At 35.2% G+C, this 17,803-nt stretch overlaps 1 protein-coding gene across 5 annotated transcripts; it reads left to right on the top strand.

Moving 5' to 3' along the window:
* Positions 1-685: 685 nt before the first annotated feature.
* LOC110796940 (uncharacterized) lies at positions 686-12,751 on the top strand. 5 transcript variants are annotated; one of them, XM_022002032.2, is made up of 9 exons: positions 686-875; positions 1,136-1,204; positions 5,216-5,530; positions 5,685-5,907; positions 7,453-7,599; positions 7,691-7,815; positions 10,025-10,229; positions 11,188-11,441; positions 12,318-12,751. In XM_022002032.2, exons 2-9 carry the CDS (start codon positions 1,140-1,142, stop codon positions 12,484-12,486), a joined length of 1,503 nt encoding a protein of 500 aa, XP_021857724.1. In that variant the 5' UTR covers positions 686-875; positions 1,136-1,139; the 3' UTR covers positions 12,487-12,751. The 5 variants fall into 5 exon arrangements, with proteins under 5 accessions (XP_021857724.1, XP_021857722.1, XP_021857723.1 ...); XM_022002030.2 differs by having other exon boundaries at positions 1,136-1,249; XM_022002031.2 differs by having other exon boundaries at positions 1,066-1,204.
* The last annotated feature ends 5,052 nt before the right edge of the window (positions 12,752-17,803 follow it).

Genomic DNA, 17,803 nt, shown 5'->3' with positions numbered 1-17,803 from the left:
TCTTTAACTCATTATGGTATCTTAACTTGTAATCTTGTCGGAATAAGTTGTTGGCAACGTTAGTTTCTTCATAATTCATGTGGGAGCTGCGGCAGTGGTTGTTATAGTCGTGGAAGTTGTCCCAGAATTTCGGCTCGTAGCTTCAATGGAGGAGGTAAAAATGGTATTTTTTTTTATTATTTTTATTCATTTTTGGCGCACAGATTTTGCACCGTGCACATGGGAGTGGCGCACAGATTTTGCACTGTGCACATGGGAGTGGCGCAAAATCTGTGCATGAATGACATGGAACTGGCGCACAAAATTTGCGCCGTGTACATGGAACCCATGCAAATTCCGTGCGCCACTTCCATGTCGTTCATGCAAAGTCTGTGCGCCACTCCCATGTCATTCATGCAAAGTCCGTGCGCGGGAAGTTAATCTGAAATTAAAATTTATTTAATTGTTTTTTTAATTTTTAACGTAAAGTTTATTCGAATTAATATTATAATTTGTTAATTTAATTTTTATTTATTTAAGAAAATTATGTTAGTGATTTTAGAAATTATGTTAGGGAAGAGATGGGTGGTGAAAAAGGGGAGGGGGTGAAATGAATTTAAAGGGCAAAAATGTACTTTCACACAGATAATTGGGGCGATTTTAACGGAATAATAAAAATCCCCTATAAAAACGACCTTAAAAAAAGAGAAGAGAAAAGAACAGAAAAGGAAACTTTGAATGATTTACCTCCAAGGATTGTAGATATTAGGGTCCACTCCACCATTGTTCATACTCTATACTCCGACTTCATAGTGTTGCAAAACCAGAACCTCCCCTTAGTTGCTGCCGATTCATGTTCATTCTATTGGAATAAATCGATGAGAATCAATCCGCAGGTGCGCTTTATAGAATTAAACGCAAATGTCTCAATGCCAATTCCCTAAATCCAATTTCAATTACGCCATTTTTCTAGAATTTTTTACTGCAATTTGCCATTTTTTTTTTGAAAATTAGCGAATCTATGGCTAGTTGAAATGTAATTTTTATCCACCCCTTTTGTTACTGATTTTGATTATTATCTTTCAGTAGATGCATTTTCGCATTTGATTGGGAAAAGAGAATGTGTTAGAGCATTTGGGTGCTATTGAAATTGCAGAAAAATGGCGGAATGTGCGACTGTGCCATCGAATTTCAAGCTGCAGTTGCATAGAAGTAATTCTAAAAGGTCGTGCTTTCAACCCCAAAAATCATTTCCCAAATTGTTATCGAGGTGATTGTTCTTCATGTCGATTTCCTTGTAATTAATTTCCCTGTTAATCTGATAAAATGATCATTTTGGTTTGTTATTTTATGGTTGCTAGAATTGTAGTTTTTCTTTGAATAGAAGAAATTGATGTTATGTGGGTTCTTTTCACCTTGTTATTTGACAAAATGCAGCCTGCTTGTGATGTGGAGTGTGGAGGCTATCATTTTGTTCTCTCAACAGTCCGTTGGATTAAATATTACTTTGTCGAGCAATGTCTACAATATATTAATTAATATTGCTAAACAAACCATAACCGTTTTGCATTTGTTTTGAAAATATTTTCGTACATACTGTCCATGTAGAACCGGATGTAGAACCGTTTTGAAAAGGTCATACAATCTATGCACAACTCTCAAAATTATGTTAGTCTCACAATTCAATTGCACTCAAACCAGTCTGACATTCAATTGTGTGCGTCCCTAGTCTAGGCCAGTTTTGGACTTTTGGTAGTGAAGAAGATAAATTCTAAAGGAAAACAGCTAGGGGTATTAGTTGTTCTACGGTTCTAGCCTCAGAGATAAAAAGGATGCATTTCCATTGTTGGACCCTACATGGATAGTATTATGGGAAATGTTAAGAAACTAACCTAAATTATCAATATTTTGAGGGAGTTATTCAACTTATCTGATCATATCTTTCAATGTAGCATGTGTTCATCTTTTGATTGGAGGGTATGAGGAAATTCAACTCATCAGCTTTTCATCTAGTTATCACATGCGCTTAATGGATAATTGTGGAATGAGATATGTCTTTCAAAGTCAAACTGTCTAGTATGCCAACTCATGAGTGATTTTAACTTTTCTAAACAAATTCTATCTGTTTTGGCATCATTTCGAAAGGTCTTTTAGACTCACGAAGTCATTTAATCATGATGAATATTTACAAGGTTGTGATAAAGTTCACACTTGTATGGACTTGTGTTTTCCCTTGGGAGGATCATGAAAAACTCATACGTGCATTAGTGATTGTTGATGCTTGTTTTAACTAGCAGTTGATTTGTGGTAGGACTTATATTATGCACGTGTTCTACCCACTAAAGGGCTTACTCATTAACATTGTGACCCTATGACTTTTCTTTGTCATAGTTAAAGGTATGGTCATTATTTATTTCACATGGAGGGGGGAGGTGGACAAGAAAGGTATAACAAATTATTTTGGAGTATGGATGATATGAGCCGTAAACTTAGTTACTTCCTCCATTCTAAGAAATTGACATTTGAGGTTAATGCTTACAAATTAAGGATTTTATAGTTCTTGGATGGTATCTCGAAACGCCACATAATTTTTATTGGTAGTCTTAGGTGACCAATAGGATTACTGACTATTGCAGAATGACAAGCATGGAATTAGAATATAGGAAGTAATCTTTAGGAAAAATTTACGCTACCAGCTCCAACTATGAACGATTATTTTTAAAAGGTCCCGACTTTTGATTAACCATGATTGTCCTAACTTTTGGGGGTTTCTACTTTTATAGGGATATGTGACTTACAACCTGCTAGACAATTTTTTTTTTAAATACTTTTTCCAAAAAATTACCTTAAATCAAGTTTTTATTTTTTATTTTCACCTTTTTCCTCCTCAACCCCTCACATGCAATGAGTCATGTAAGAAATTTGTAGGATCGACATTGAAGTGGGGTCGTTTTATGCTAGCACCTCTGAGCCTCTCTACAATCTCCAGCTTTGAGTGGAAATGCTCGGGAAGGAAGTGAGGACTATGAAAGCTGAAATGGATGAATCTAATAATTTAAGAAAACAAATAATACCCATTAAATTCCAATCCTTTTCTTTTTTGGATGTTTTTTGATTTTCCATTTTCGCTATTGTTGAAAATTTAATCAAGAAAATACGGAAACACCTCCCCCCGAAAAAAAAAATCAAGAAATCATGGTTGAATGGCCGTGCGAGGATCTCCTAACTACTGGGAAGAAATGCCACTGGAGATTGACCTAAAGATTGGAAGAATTCCATAAGTAATAACAAAACCTGGGATCATCCAGGAATTCGGCGGTGGGTCTGAATGGCCGATCCCAAATTCACTTCTTTCAAACCTTAAATGAAATTTGCAAATTAGATGAAATTGACGAAGAAATCAAAATTAACCCTCGCATTTGTGTTAGTGCATATTAAATTTTGTAAACTTTTAATCAATTGTAATCTTGGGGGGGAAATTGCAATATTGGTGGAACTGAATATGTGATTGAGGAGAGAGAAAATGGGGTAGTTGTTTAGGAGGAGAGAGAAAATGAGGTGGTTTTGAGGGAGGAGAGAGAGTGGGATAGGTTTCACTCTCCGGTGCGGGTGGAGGTAAGAAAGATCTAGCTGGTGGTGGTTATGGCGTGAGAGGGGGAAGGGCACGAGAGGGGAGGAGTTAAAATTAAGTTTAATAAAAAATTTGAACAACCAATGAAAGCGTTCCACGTAGCTATCTTAACCAGTTCAACAGGTTAATAATGGGTAAGGACCTTTCAAAGTGGAGACCCCCCAAAGTTAGGACCGCCCTAGATTAATCAAAAGTTGGGACCTTTTAAAAATGACCAGCCATAGTTGGGACTCGTAGTGTTAATTTTTCCTGATTTTTACAGTTCAAATATTGCATGTGATTTGACAAAGCTACTTTTTTGGGATGTTGACTTTTTAAACACACCTTAGGGACTTTTGGAAGTGTTGATTAATATCATGATGGTTTATTCGGGTTTGTTACCTAGTTCCATAATCACTCCATGAACCGTGCAATCGTAAAAAGAAATCTATACTATTATTAAAACTCCAAGGCAAGAAATGCCATCTCGCCACATGTCGCTTCACGTCAATTTTGACATGTCATCTCATGTAATATTCTTGATCATGAAAAAATGTTAGTTATAGGTTTTGAACCTATAACGTATCATTTGGTAAACACATACTTTAACCACTATGCCACAACTCATTTTGATATTTCTTATACGTTCAAAATTATATTTCAATATAATTAGAAAAATGGTCTAAATCATTTTTTAATAGTCTCACATCACTAATTAGTCATTACTTTTACAAGTTACTAATTCTTACATGATAAAATTTATTAAAGCATACTCAAAGCAAGATATATTGTAATGTAAAAATTAAATTAGACTCAAAACGAGTTATATAATAATCTAATTGATCCATATTTCTACTATCCAAGGCATCGCCCGGGACACTAACGAGTTATAACATTAAAGTTGTACATTTTTGGTCGATTTTGTCAAATTAGACAGTGAATTGCGAACCCGTATCCAATCTCATACTAGCGAATTAGGTAACAATGTTGAACACCTTGGGCACTTAGCATCTTGAGAAATTTTGTTGGTCACATTTTTTTTTTTTTTAAAGCTTCACTTTTTCTTTAGCTAATGCCAACCCTATTTCTGGCTATATACAATTTCTTTTTCCAGATGTTTAATGATTTTCCTTCCAAATCTGTCATAACACTTTTATAAGCCATCTCTGTTGTGTTGTGTTGCTTTTGTGCGTATTGAAGCAATATGTAAGGTGCATTTTACAGCTACCTGCTGTTTCTTTTCCCCCAAGAACATTTATCAATAAGGTTTTTGCTTTGAAATAGGAAATTGATGTTATTGTTTTCTTGTAGTTGAGGCCAATTGTTCTAATGTCCCTTGGAAGTTCCTATTTTGTTTTATGCTTTTATATTTCGCTTCCTAAGTTTTAAGACTGAACTCTTACAGGGTAATACATGGTGTATTTCTGTAGTAGAGTTGTCAACTTTGAAGTTTTTGAGTTCCATATTTCATGTTGTATTCATTTAAATATTTGGTGGGGGAGATCCGGAGATGGCATGTCTCACTGTATTTTTCTTTTTACAACTTTCAATATGTTCCCTGCAGAAAGTATTCGTCTGTTAAAGTCCCTCTACGAAGGTTTTGACAACATTTAATATTTTTTTCAGCACAAATTCTATGTCTGTGTCAGTCCCTCTATGGAGAGTCAGCAAGCTTACTACTACATCGATTTCAGTTTGTAATTCCAGAACTCCTGTTTCTAATGGAAGTCCCATGAGATGCAGCTGCTTGGGAACTATGATAAATTTTGAGAGCGCTGCTGCATCTAATTGGGTTCCTGTCATTGACCAAGTGCTTCTGACTGCTAGTGTAGTCTTTGCTTATATGGCTGGAGTCATTCCTTCCGGAGGATCCTATGTAAAATCCCAAAAGAAAAAGTTAAATGACCCACTGCTTCCTGAAAGTCCCATGTTTTCCGGTAGGTAAGCTTACTGTTCTTAAAGTTTGGTTTTTTCTTAAGAATACATCTCTATTATCTGTCTTCGAATAGATACTTGCAGTTTGCACTGTCTTGATTTTTGCACTGTAACCTGTTAAATATTCCTGTGCTAATTTACTTCTTTTGATATTTTGCAGTACAACAAAAAAGGAAGATCAGCTTGTGTATCAATGTCCCTGGGATGTAGTGAAAGGGAAAATAACAAAGTCTCTTCTTGCTATTGAAAATGGTGTTATTGTGGAAGAAAGTTCCATAGAATATGAATTAGATCGTGCAAAGAGGCCTCTTAATTTGTATGCTGTTGCTAATGGTTCCAGATTCAGGCTGCTTTTGTCTTCAATTGAGCAACTTGAGAAAGAGGTGGGTACAGGTTCTATATGTCTTACTCCTAACAGCTTGTTTCCATGTTGTCAGTTTAGTTTCAGACATGTTGTTTGTTTTCAGACAGTAGATACTAGAAATATGAAACATGATGCATCTAATGTAGAGGAATATTGATATATTGAGAAATTGCAGGAAGACACTTGACTTGTCAGGGGTGAAGTAGCATGTATCTTGCCCTCCCCAAGACCATGGGATACTTAATGGGTATAAATGTATAATGTTGATTGTTTTTCAAGTTCACTATTTTTGCTCCGTTTGCTATGAGTTTACAACCCCTCTGCAGCCCTTATAATTTGTTTCCTGCTCATGAAATTATGCGAATCTCTTCATAATGACTTCCTTGTCTGCAATGAATATTCCTTTTCCCGGAAAATTTATTACTTTATTACTATTGCCACCATTTATGTACCGCTTACGAAATTAGCTGTTAGGTGCCTACTTAATAACCTTCTGTTTCATTTAAAAAATCTTTTGTCTGTGATAACTTTTATCAATTAACGCGAAGAATGTCTGGAAAATTAGACGCATAATTTAGACATGTGAATTGGAGTTTCCTGTTTCTATCTAAGAAAAACTCAAATATGTACTGGAGATCCTTTTCAAAAATTTGTTCACTCATAAATTTCTTTGAGAAAGGGTAAAAGGAGAATCTTGTTACTAGCTCTAGGAATTGATGGATCTGTCCAATCTTTAGCCATCTTAGGGAGATATTCACCTTATAAATTCATTTTCTGGGCGCCTTCACAATCTCGTGCGATGCTGCTCAGCTGCTGAGAGCTTCTTATTTGCTACACATTGATTAGACCCATGGAATTAAAACTCGACTGTTCCGTTACGTAACGGCCGTTCTGTAACAGGTTTTGGATTTGCTGTTCCGTAAAACTCCCTTACATAACGATACGAAAAAAATCACACCTTTCTCCCCGCGTCGTCCGTTACGTAATGGTAACTCACCGCATTAGAACATTTTTTTTCCCGTTACACCGTTCTTTTGTACAAATTGGCCAAAAATATTTTAGTAATTGCTATGTATATGAAACATGATATTTTGAGTGATTATTTGTTCACAAAACACCCACTCATATTATGATAGGACTGGTTTATATATTGTTAACATAATATTTTTTAAATTTAAAAGTATTAACAGCGTTAGCTACGACCCGTTCTATTTATCCGTTACAACCGGTTTCGGCAACTGTTACCGCGATCGCGACCGCATCTCTTTTCTATGATTATACCCCACTTGTTTGTATTTTCTTCTTAACGCCTTGGGTTTCCCGGTGAAATATTTCCTAAATAATACAAGTATAATGTATTTTCTCTTAGATAAAACTTTCTTTTTTTTGCAATCTTTGAAGTTTCAGATGCATCTTAACGTATCCAATTCTTCTGGAAATTATGTCATGTGATTACTTGTTTCTTGTAGTGAATTACTTTTGCCTAGTTTATCTGTATACCAGACCTTCAACCATGAATTAGTTTCACACTATTTCCTGCTCAAGTTTCTTACTGTCTTGACAGGTTAATGAAATCCCAGACACATCAATGGCTATGGAAAGGGAGGAATGGCTAGGATTATTTTCCTCTACTTTAAAGAAGGCTTGTCAATCAGCTTTGTTTTCTTGGATGGAAATGGAGTTCTGCACTGAAAACTGTAAGCCTGACAAGGTATTGTTAGAATGGATTGCTTATGATGATAACGTAGTCACATATGAGATATCGACATTGCGCTGCTTATTCTTTGCTCGTCTCTGTTTAGGAGCTTTTGTTCTCTATGTCAGAGAAGTTGAGAGGAGATGATATTATCTTAGGGAACATTAGAAAATTCGGCAAGATGGATCTATTTGCAGATTTGATTGGCTTTCTCAGATATGATTACATTAGGTAAGTTTATGGTCGTTGGGGTGCTATTGCTGATCATTTGTCAAAATTGATTCATAAAAACTGTTGTTGCTTACTCCCTCTGTTCCCTAAAGTTCTTTCCTCTTTAACTTTTTTCCTATTTTGACAAAGAAAATTTTCTTTGTCACTTCCCTCACTTATTTTATTTAATACACACTCTCTCTTATGCCCAAGAGAGTACGAGATCTACCAACCCCACTTTTTCCCCTTGCCTTGGTCTGTGGTACTCATAAGTCATATCAGGGAAGAACATTTCGGAACGGAGGGATACTTTTTTTAAAAGATGAGTTTTTCTTCGTGGATGAATGGAGTGTACATTTCTTTCAGCACCAAGTTTTTTGTTTTTGTTTTGCTATAATACGAAAGAAAAACTGGAGTTTACCCCACAGTTGGAAACCTGGTTTCTCAATTAAGCAGAGTCTTCCTTCTGCATCACTATTGTCAAAATGCCTATTATCATGTTTGAATTTGAAATGTATAATATTCAGGTACTGAATTTTCGTAGAAGTATAATATTCAGGTACTGAATTTTCGTAGAAGAATTTTCGTTCTTTCTCAATGTTTATTGACCTGCTTCTTATACCTTGTTCCCCATTTTTGTAGCTTTCCAAAGGGCCTTGTCCTTTAAAAATTACTTCCGTAAATTTTAACTTATTCGAAAATAACATGAATTAAGGCATATTGGACTAAATAGTTATCTCGTGAGCTTATATGTGACTACTGTAAACAGAAAGAAGCGAGGCTTATATGACGTAACCTGATCGTGACAAGGAAAAACTTATATGCCTTTAACCTAATTCTTCACTATTACGTTCACGTGTCTAATAAACCGAGTACGAGTATTTTTGTGACCTTTTTATCCAATTACCTTAACAAAACCTTCTACACTCTTGTGTAAGCTTGTATGGAGCTGTATGTACAAACTCTGTATGTTGATTTTTCTGTGAATGCTAGCATTTGCCTCAGATGTTGAATAGCTTCTACTGCAGGTTTATCGGAGATAAAATTGGTTATTAGATATGGATATATCCTTTCTCAGTCTTTTCAATCATCTTTCCTCGTAGTTTATGGTAAAAAGGAGCTCCTTAGGGCATGCTTGGATTGAGGGTAATGCATTAAAGGGCAATAAAAGTCAAACTATGAAAAGTTAGGGTGATGATAAGGGGATGAAGTGGTGGTAAAGAGAATAAGCTAGTGTTCGTAAGAAGAAAAGAAAAGGAAGAGGTGAATAGTATTATGGGGTTAATTGTTACCCACCATCCGGCTAGGGTGATTATTACCCTCATTTGGAGGGTGATAGTATTTCCCTTCCTTCCTTTTCCTCACAACACCACCACTTCTCATCATAACACCGCCACATCACCCTCCTTGCACCCACCTTAATTTGCCTTCATTTTCTTTTTATTAAGGTGGTTTGACTTTTATTACCCCCCTAATCCACTAACCCCCAATCAAAGCATTCCCTTAATGTTGCTAAGCTGGTATAACTTTTAAATGCCCGATGTTGTTATATGACAATGCATATTAAAAAGCTTATGAAAGAAAATTGTCTACCTTCTGTTGATGCTAGCCTCGTCTTCAAACTGCTCTTCACAACAGTGTACCTCGTGTAAATCTCTCATTTTTATCCCTCTTTTCATGAAGTTAAATCATTTTTCATGTCCAGCTCCAACGAAGGATTAAAATGTGGTTTCTTGTCTTGGCTTGTTTTAGAGAATGGGGTTCTCTTTCTTTACATTTAGGTTGCTTTGAAACTAAAGTTCTGTAGGAAATTTGGTGTCTTCTGTCTCTTTGTTACCGTTTCTGTAAATATAGTCCCTCTTAGAACTACTTTTGCAGAAGTCTCAACATTAAATTCCAGTTTGCAATGTGAAGTTACCATTGCTATTCCTGATATAATTACTCTTCCTGATAAATGCTCTATAGATTTGCACTAAAAAGTTTCACTCTAGTATTTTGAGGTTGGATTGAATTAATCTTACAGGAGTTATTAGTCATATTACTCCTCTTTCATTTGTTTTTACAGTTGACACTGCGCATATTACAAATAAATGAGAATTTGTTATTCTATTTCTCTTCCTCTCTTTCTTGATTTAGCTTCATAGCGACATGGCCACAAACTTATCAGAATTTTTCTCTCCGAACATTTTATCACATGACAATATGAAATGGATCTGCTTTTTTGTTGCAGGGAATGTAGCTACTATGACCACAATGTTTATCCCTTACACGGGTGTGCTATATTGGAAGATCTGATCATTACTCTAGCTGATGCAATTTCAAGCATATATTTGGAGGTTATATCTGTTGACAGTGATATTTCTGAAAAGATTAGCAACTTTGGGTTGTCCTTGTGTACTTTGTCAACAAGAGATCTGCAGAAATTAAGAAATGAGGTATCTTCTTTTTACTCTTCATGATGCTTCAATTTTATCCATTTTCAGTATTCTTTACCATGTTATCATATCAGTCTTTGCACAATCTGTATTTCAAAAGAGGAGAAACAAAAACCTACTATTGTGGTTATCAGCCGTCATTAAAGAAGGGACCACCTGTTACCTTCTTGTGCTCCAGCTCTATACATTGGGATTATTGTACACGTGTCATTTCCCTTCTTCGAGATCCTGGGACGTCAGCCGAGGCTTTCATTCCTCACTCGTCACTCAACCGTCTGGCCACCCCTCCTTCAAATAACAATAGAATACTCAGCTATCTTCGGGTGTTCCGCATTTAAGTTCATTATTTTAGGAAGTTTTTCTTCCATACTTTTTTCTCAAAGTTGGGCTCCATACCCACCCAATTTCTCTCTCTATTTTTTCATTCTCAATATCTTTGTGCAAAAAGTAAATGTTAACTAATTATGGGATGGAGGTGGGAAGGGAGCATGCACAAGATTAATTTTGGGACATAGGGAATTTTTTTTTTGCAATATCCTATGCATACAAATTACCAACAATGGATTGACCAAAGTTAACGAGCATTGTTGTCAATTTATCATGGGAGTATGGGACTTTGAAAGCTCTAAAGGAAATCACCTTTCTTCTCTTTCAGCTTAAAATCTGTGTATCAGAAGTATTCCTTCAATCTCATATATACATTCTGCTCCCCTTCATTGATTGTCTGTGGAGAGTTTGGCCACTATCCAGCTCCTTCCATTAATTACGACTAAATATGTCTGAAGAACTTAGTCTCAATGCTAATATGGAAATTAAAATGACATTATGTCCCTTTCATTCTCTAGCAAAGATTTCTATTGTCTCTGGAATAGGAATTCAATGGTATGGATATATCAATAGCTGAATATATTTTGCACTTCTGCCCCCTGATTCTTTGCCTTTGGATTTGTGGTGGAAGATAGCTATGCGCGAGTGGATTCACCAGAACTTTGGACAAATTGTATTGATGTATGAGGATCGATTTGACCTTCGGGTACTAAAGATTGAACCTTATCGTGATCCAGCAGAAAAGCTCAAGGAAAGTCGTAAGTGGTGGAAAAGACTTACTCTGAAGAAATCTGTAACAGTGCAGTCCTCACTACGCTATTCAGTAGTTGGTCCCTTCTCTTTGACCTTAAAGCGCACAAGGGAACTGAGGGCCCTCAAAGGATGGTATGCTCCTCCTCCTCCCTGGTCTTTATAACCTTGGGTTCTTATCTCCCTAATATATGTGGAAAGTTGGAAACTATAATTATTGCTATTTTTCTCTTTTCCTTTGTGAATTTTATGGTAATTTTAATATTGCATGCAATGGCTTAAAAGATGCAGTTTGAACAAGATGAAGTGCTTATATTGAAGTTATGCTTGCATATTTGTTGTCAGTCTCCTGCTTGAAATCTAGCCTTCTGTCTATTCATACTTTTAAAATTTTAATGCATGCCAAGTTGAACTAAATAATTATGAGTATATCCCAGTAATTTTGCTTTTGGATGTACAAGCGAAAGTTCATCTAGTACATTTTGGTTTATTGTGAATTTGCAATTCAGAGAAGTGAGGTGAATTACTGATTTGTGGCGCCAAGTGCTCTTGCTCTATCATGAGAATGTCATAGCATGCACACTTCTGTAGGATTGCAAAATAGACCGTGTCCTTGAATTTAGTTTGCTTGAACTGCTGCTGGAGATGAATAGATTACAACTACAAATTATAAAGGTCTCATAGAAAACCCTGAAGCATGTAATGATGCTATGGGTGCCTAGATGGAATATGCGCAGTAGTTTAATTCCGAAGCTTCTGAGATGTGCTTCTTGATAAGTGATTACAAAATAAAAACACAGGGGAGTCACACTGATGCTGCTGTCAACTGAATCCAAGGTGTCATGATTGCGTAAATTAATAACAAGAACTAAAGAAGTCAGAGTCCTTTCTGAATAGTATCTTGTTGCTTAAATTTTCTTCTGAATGTCTCAGAAATATTACTTATAATTATTGCATGAGATTTATTTTCTGTGTAATTGTTGATATCTCTACTTATCCTTTTGGTTTCAGGAAGTACTACTTCAGCCTCATACTTGAGTTGTCTGACATAGCAGTGCCAATGGTCAAAGTAGTTGTTTCTCAGGTTCGCAATGCCATCTCATTCTTCCTCGTTAGCTTGATTGGACGATCTGTAGGACTCGTATATACCGGGATTAGGCAATCCCTAGGGTGGAAGTAAAGATGACACCTACCACTCTTTCATCTCATGCTCCAATTTTGCTTTGTTAGCTACTAAAATAGTTGGGTTATACTGGATGAAACAACTTGGTTATTCCAGTGATTCTTTTCTGGGATAGTCTTCTGTTTAGCCCAGAACAGTTGTTTCAACTCATTCTTTTCTCGTAACGATTCGGCCTGGAAATGTTATTTGTTGTTTTAAGCAGGTCTGAATACGATTATTGATTTTTGGTGGTACTAATTACAGCACACCCCAATTTGTTCAATCCCTGAATCATCATTTCTGCAACAAAATTTACATTGCTTTAAATGTAAAGATAACGAGCTATGCACACTGTACACACTATACACAATACACTATATAATGATCGACATCAGTTGCGAAAAAGAGCGAATCTGGTGCTTAAAACTGTGACTTGGAATCTCAGAAATTAAAAACGTGACATTTTTATTATTTGCAGAAAGAGATGAATCACCTATTTAGTATTTACCTATGAGACTATGACTTGTTTAAGGATCCTAGTCCATGCAGGTACCACAGAAAATGAAATGCTAAGGTCCCGTTTGGTATTGTTCTTTACTTCCATTTTTTTTTATTTTTGGAAACCAAAAATCAAATATTAAAACAACAAAAATATCTTTTTAGTTTTTTGTTGTCAGTTTACCAATCAACATGATTATAATAGGTATGACTATTTTATAGTTTGAGATTCAATCTAAGTCGGCTTCTAAAACATATAACCAAAAAGGAAATTTGATAGTGATATTGAGTGGGCAATGAGTATTCAAGGTTGTGGAATCAAACCGCACTAGAGGTACTTTAAAATTGGTGTTTCCGTGGCTATTCTACTCGGACCCCCACTCCTAGGGGGATTAAGTGTTTGTTTGTTTCAACGTATTTTGACTTATCAGCAAAAAAGTAGAGATAAGTTAGTACTTCCTCCATTTTTTTTTTTACTTGCACTATTTGGGTTGAGCACAAACATTAAGAAAAGAAGTAAATATCAAGAATGCCCATGTGACAACAAACAAATTTGGTTGTTAGGTATTAATGGTAAATGTAAAATATGTATAAGGGTAAATTGGGTATTTGGGGGTGTGAACAAACCAAAAAGCATGTGAATTGCATACCATAAAAGGAAATGTTGCAAGTACTACGAAAAAAGGAAATTATTGCAATTAAAAAAATTGAGGAAGTATAAGTTTAGATAAGTTCAATTCAACAAAAATAAGTAGTACTCCATACAAAAAGGGAAGTCTAACAAAAAAAATACAAAAATCACAAGTGCTTATTTACAAGTGGCGTACAATAAATATTGTACACCAAAGTAAAAGTTAACTCAAAATGCTTAAAAGTTACTCTGATATATGTAAAAATTATTTATTTTTTAGTGATACTTTTTCATTTAATGAAAATTATTCAATCGGAATCACTAATAGTGTTTAAAGGTAACTATTTAACCCTTTAAATGTTTATCCATCAAGTATTTTTTCATAATATAAAATTTAACTAATATATATTAAAGGGTACAAAAAATCAGATATCGATTTGACCCGTTAAAATCAGATATCCTACTGACCCGAACCGTGTCAACTGAATCCGAAGTCGATCAATCGAAATTTTTTCAGTCCGATCCGAGTTTATATCCTAAATCCAAAATAATAATCTGACCCAATAACCAAAAGGCCCCAGAGGTTAAGAACCTGATTCAATTTACTCATTATTAATCTAACTCAATTAAGTAAACCAAATTGAACTATTAATAATATAAATCTAATTCGATATGAAAGTTATTCTATATTTTTTTTATTAAATATTTGGAGACGGAGTAAAAGAAATCTAAAAAAAATATTGTTTGACATGAAATCTTACAAATATTTGGGGTTGTTTGTTGACTTCTAAAAATGGGGGAAGTTGAAATTTATGGGAATTTATAAATTAGCTAGTGTTGTAAAATAAAAATAAAGAGATGAGAAATTGGGAGAGAACGACTGTGTATTTTGTTCTATGAATAATGGGGTATATATACATACAATAGAATAGGGTTTTCTTGGGGAACAATAAACCCTTAGATCTAGAATATTCCGGAAACATACTAGGGGTATAATGAACATCCACACACAATATTTCATAATACTCCCCCTTGGATGTCCATTATGGAAGATTACGCCTCGTTAAAACCTTACTAGGAAAACCCTGTGGGATAAAAACCTAGTGAAGGGAAAAGAGTACATCATTCCTCTTAATACGCTTGAGAAGTTGCCTCATTAAAAACCTTACCAGGAAAACCAAGTGGGACAAAATCTTGGTTAAGGGGAAAAAAGTGCAACGCGTATTTCTCCCCCTAATGAATACATAATTTGAGATCTTTAGTGCAATTAATCCAATATTGTTGAGTAGCTTCTCGATCAAATGTAGCAGTATGAAGTTCCTTGAAAATTGATTCTCTAAAGTTTAACTTAAATTTTCAATTCTCCACTTGAACAGATGAGGTGAATATCAATCTATATCACCAATGTTTTGAAAATAATACGCTTAATACCTGTAAGATCATGTGCTTTTCTTTATCTCATTCGATACATTTGTTTTCGACTTTTCTGATGCACAATATAATAATACTTTAGCTTCAATTGATCGAATACATTTCCTTGTACATGATATTACAAGACTTATCTATACATATTGGACATATATATCTTTTTCTGAAGGTCATAAATGGTAGTTTTAGATCAATATTGATCAAACTTTCTCCGGTCATACTTTCATGACAATACATGATAAATAACAAAATCATCGTCCAACTTAGAGGTACAACATAGGTAATGATATTATCTATGGTTCTTCTGGACCACAAAATAAAATCCATTATACGGACATTACATACCATATATTATCTTACACTTTGACATAATTCATATTTGTACAAAAATTCTTTAGTGAATAAATCAATACGTGACTTTCATAACTCTTACGTACTCAAACTTCAAGTTGAATCGTCAATTCAAAACCACTCCTTAAGACTTTTGATAACATATCATCAACGTTGCGATGTTCATATGCAAAACTTGAAAACTTGGTGTTTAAGAACATCATGTATAAATTCTTCAGGAACTCTTCTTACATGATTCACAATATTACATATTTGTTTCGCAACTATTAGTCCAAAGGAGTAAAAATATCCACTTATAAGTTTCATTAAACTTGGAAATTTGTCTTACTATGACTTTAGGTGCATATTCATATACATCATAATAACAGTTTAGAAACTTGCATTTAATATGAAATTTATAACTAGATAAATCAAAATCATACAGTGATAAAATATAAAATGAATTAATTAATGTATGATGAATGATGTATATTTTCCTATTAACTACACATGCTGACATGCATATGGATGTAAGACTCAATATGCAAAGCACTGTACAATGTGGAATTAAAATCCATAACTTTTTTGACTTAGGGTCCATGAGCTCATTTTGATCATTATGATTATGTCGACATCAACAAGAACATATATTTCAGATCCCCATTCTCAAGTCCATTACTTTTCGTATATGCATATCGGTTCCATCAGCGGCATCATCAAGTATTAGTTAATATATATTTTGCATGTTATCCATCGATGATATCTGAATATATATTAAATCGGTACCAATTTTTTCTTATAGGCCATCTATTTTAGTTCAAATATCTATACCACATCAAGGGTATTTCATACACTATATATTAGTGTTATCTTTATTTTCAATAATATCGTCAACTGCACTATCTTGCTCTTTTCATATAAATAAATTTATATCGCACAATGTTGGAACCGTATATATAATCTACACTTCAGGTGTAGAGATTTAATAAATATTGGCAAGCTATATATTTCTCAACACTTAATATATGTAACACCGAGCACTAGCTATGACCATTATATACCTTTTTCTTTGAACATGTAACAACTTAACACAATCAAGTCATAGATACTTATGTCCAAATATATTTCAAGGACATAAAGTTGGCATGTACACATACTCATATGGGGGTCTAATTATTATCTTTCAATTTCGCCAACTTATTCTAGCTCGTCTCTGTTAGGTTATGATACATATGAATAAACATAAATCATGCGAAACAACCATAGAGCCAGGAAACATATTATTTACACATAATCATTTAGCATAATTCAGAAGCATACACTTTGTAGCGTTCCCTCCCTAGCTGCGCCCGAACCGAACAAGAACAAGTCTTTAGGACTCCAAGTGTCGTCCCTCCGTAGATAGTCCACAGCACGTCCGGGTCCGCCTTAAGCTTGACCAACTAGAATTGCCCTTAAGGTTACTAGGATTTTCGGCTATTTGGGTTGCAAGTGTTTGGCTGATTTTTGCTTGAAAATCTTACCTTTTGAATACTTCAAATCTCGATATAAATTGTGAACCCAGGCCACATATTTATAGGGGTATGGAAAGAGAATTGGAATCCTACCAGGATACAAATTAATTAAATTAGAATCCTAGTAGAACTCTTATTTAATTAATTTATCTTTTAGGATTAGGAATTTAATCATATATCGAATCCTGATAGATTTAGGATTCGTATAGCACGCACACGAGCATCGCACGAGCACCGCACACTCGCGCAGGCCTTGCGGCCCACGCTGAGCGCACAGCTCCTCGGCCCATGCTTGCTGCCTGTGTCCGCGCGCGCGCCCAAGTCCTTGGCTGGGCCTGGCCTTGCGCTGGGCCTGGTCGAGGCTTGGCGTGTGTTGGTGATGCGTGTGGCTTGCTGGGTGATGGCCTGGCTTCGTGCTGGGCCTTCGTCTAGCGAGCCTCGTCCGATGCTAATTCGTACGATACGCTTCCGATTAAATTCCCGATTCCGGAATTCATTTCCGATACGAACAATATTTAATATTTCCGATTCCGGAATTAATTTCCGTTTCGAACAAATATTTAATATTTCCGTTTCCGGAATTATTTTCCGATTCCGATAATATTTCCGATTCTGACAATATTTCCGTTTCCGGCAATATTTCCGATTCCGGCAATATTTCCATTTCCGATAATATTTTTCGATACGTACCATGTTTCCATTTCCGGCAACATCTACGACTTGGATAATATTTATATTTCCGATACGATCCATATTTCCGTTTCCGGCAATATCATCGTTTCCGGAGTATTCATTTCTTGCTTGTGACGATCTCAGCTCCCACTGAAACCAAGATCCGTCGATTCCGAATATCCATAGATGGAGTATTTAATTCCATTAAATACTTGATCCGTTTACGTACTATTTGTGTGACCCTACGGGTTCAGTCAAGAGT

The sequence above is a fragment of the Spinacia oleracea genome, chromosome 6, assembly GCF_020520425.1.
Source record: "Spinacia oleracea cultivar Varoflay chromosome 6, BTI_SOV_V1, whole genome shotgun sequence".
Lineage (NCBI taxonomy): Eukaryota > Viridiplantae > Streptophyta > Magnoliopsida > Caryophyllales > Amaranthaceae > Spinacia > Spinacia oleracea.
Note: the sequence above shows the minus strand (reverse complement) of the source record. Positions and strands in the feature narration are given on the sequence as shown.

What these genes read in the sequence shown, in the direction of transcription:
- LOC110796940 (XM_022002030.2), top strand. Translation starts at nt 1,140, where the DNA reads ATGGCGGAATGTGCGACTGTGCCATCGAATTTCAAGCTGCAGTTGCAT. An exon ending in AGTCCCATGTTTTCCGGTAG is followed by an intron (nt 5,531 to 5,684) that starts GTAAGCTTACTG and finishes GATATTTTGCAG; the next exon opens with TACAACAAAAAAGGAAGATC. An exon ending in CTGAGGGCCCTCAAAGGATG is followed by an intron (nt 11,442 to 12,317) that starts GTATGCTCCTCC and finishes TTTTGGTTTCAG; the next exon opens with GAAGTACTACTTCAGCCTCA.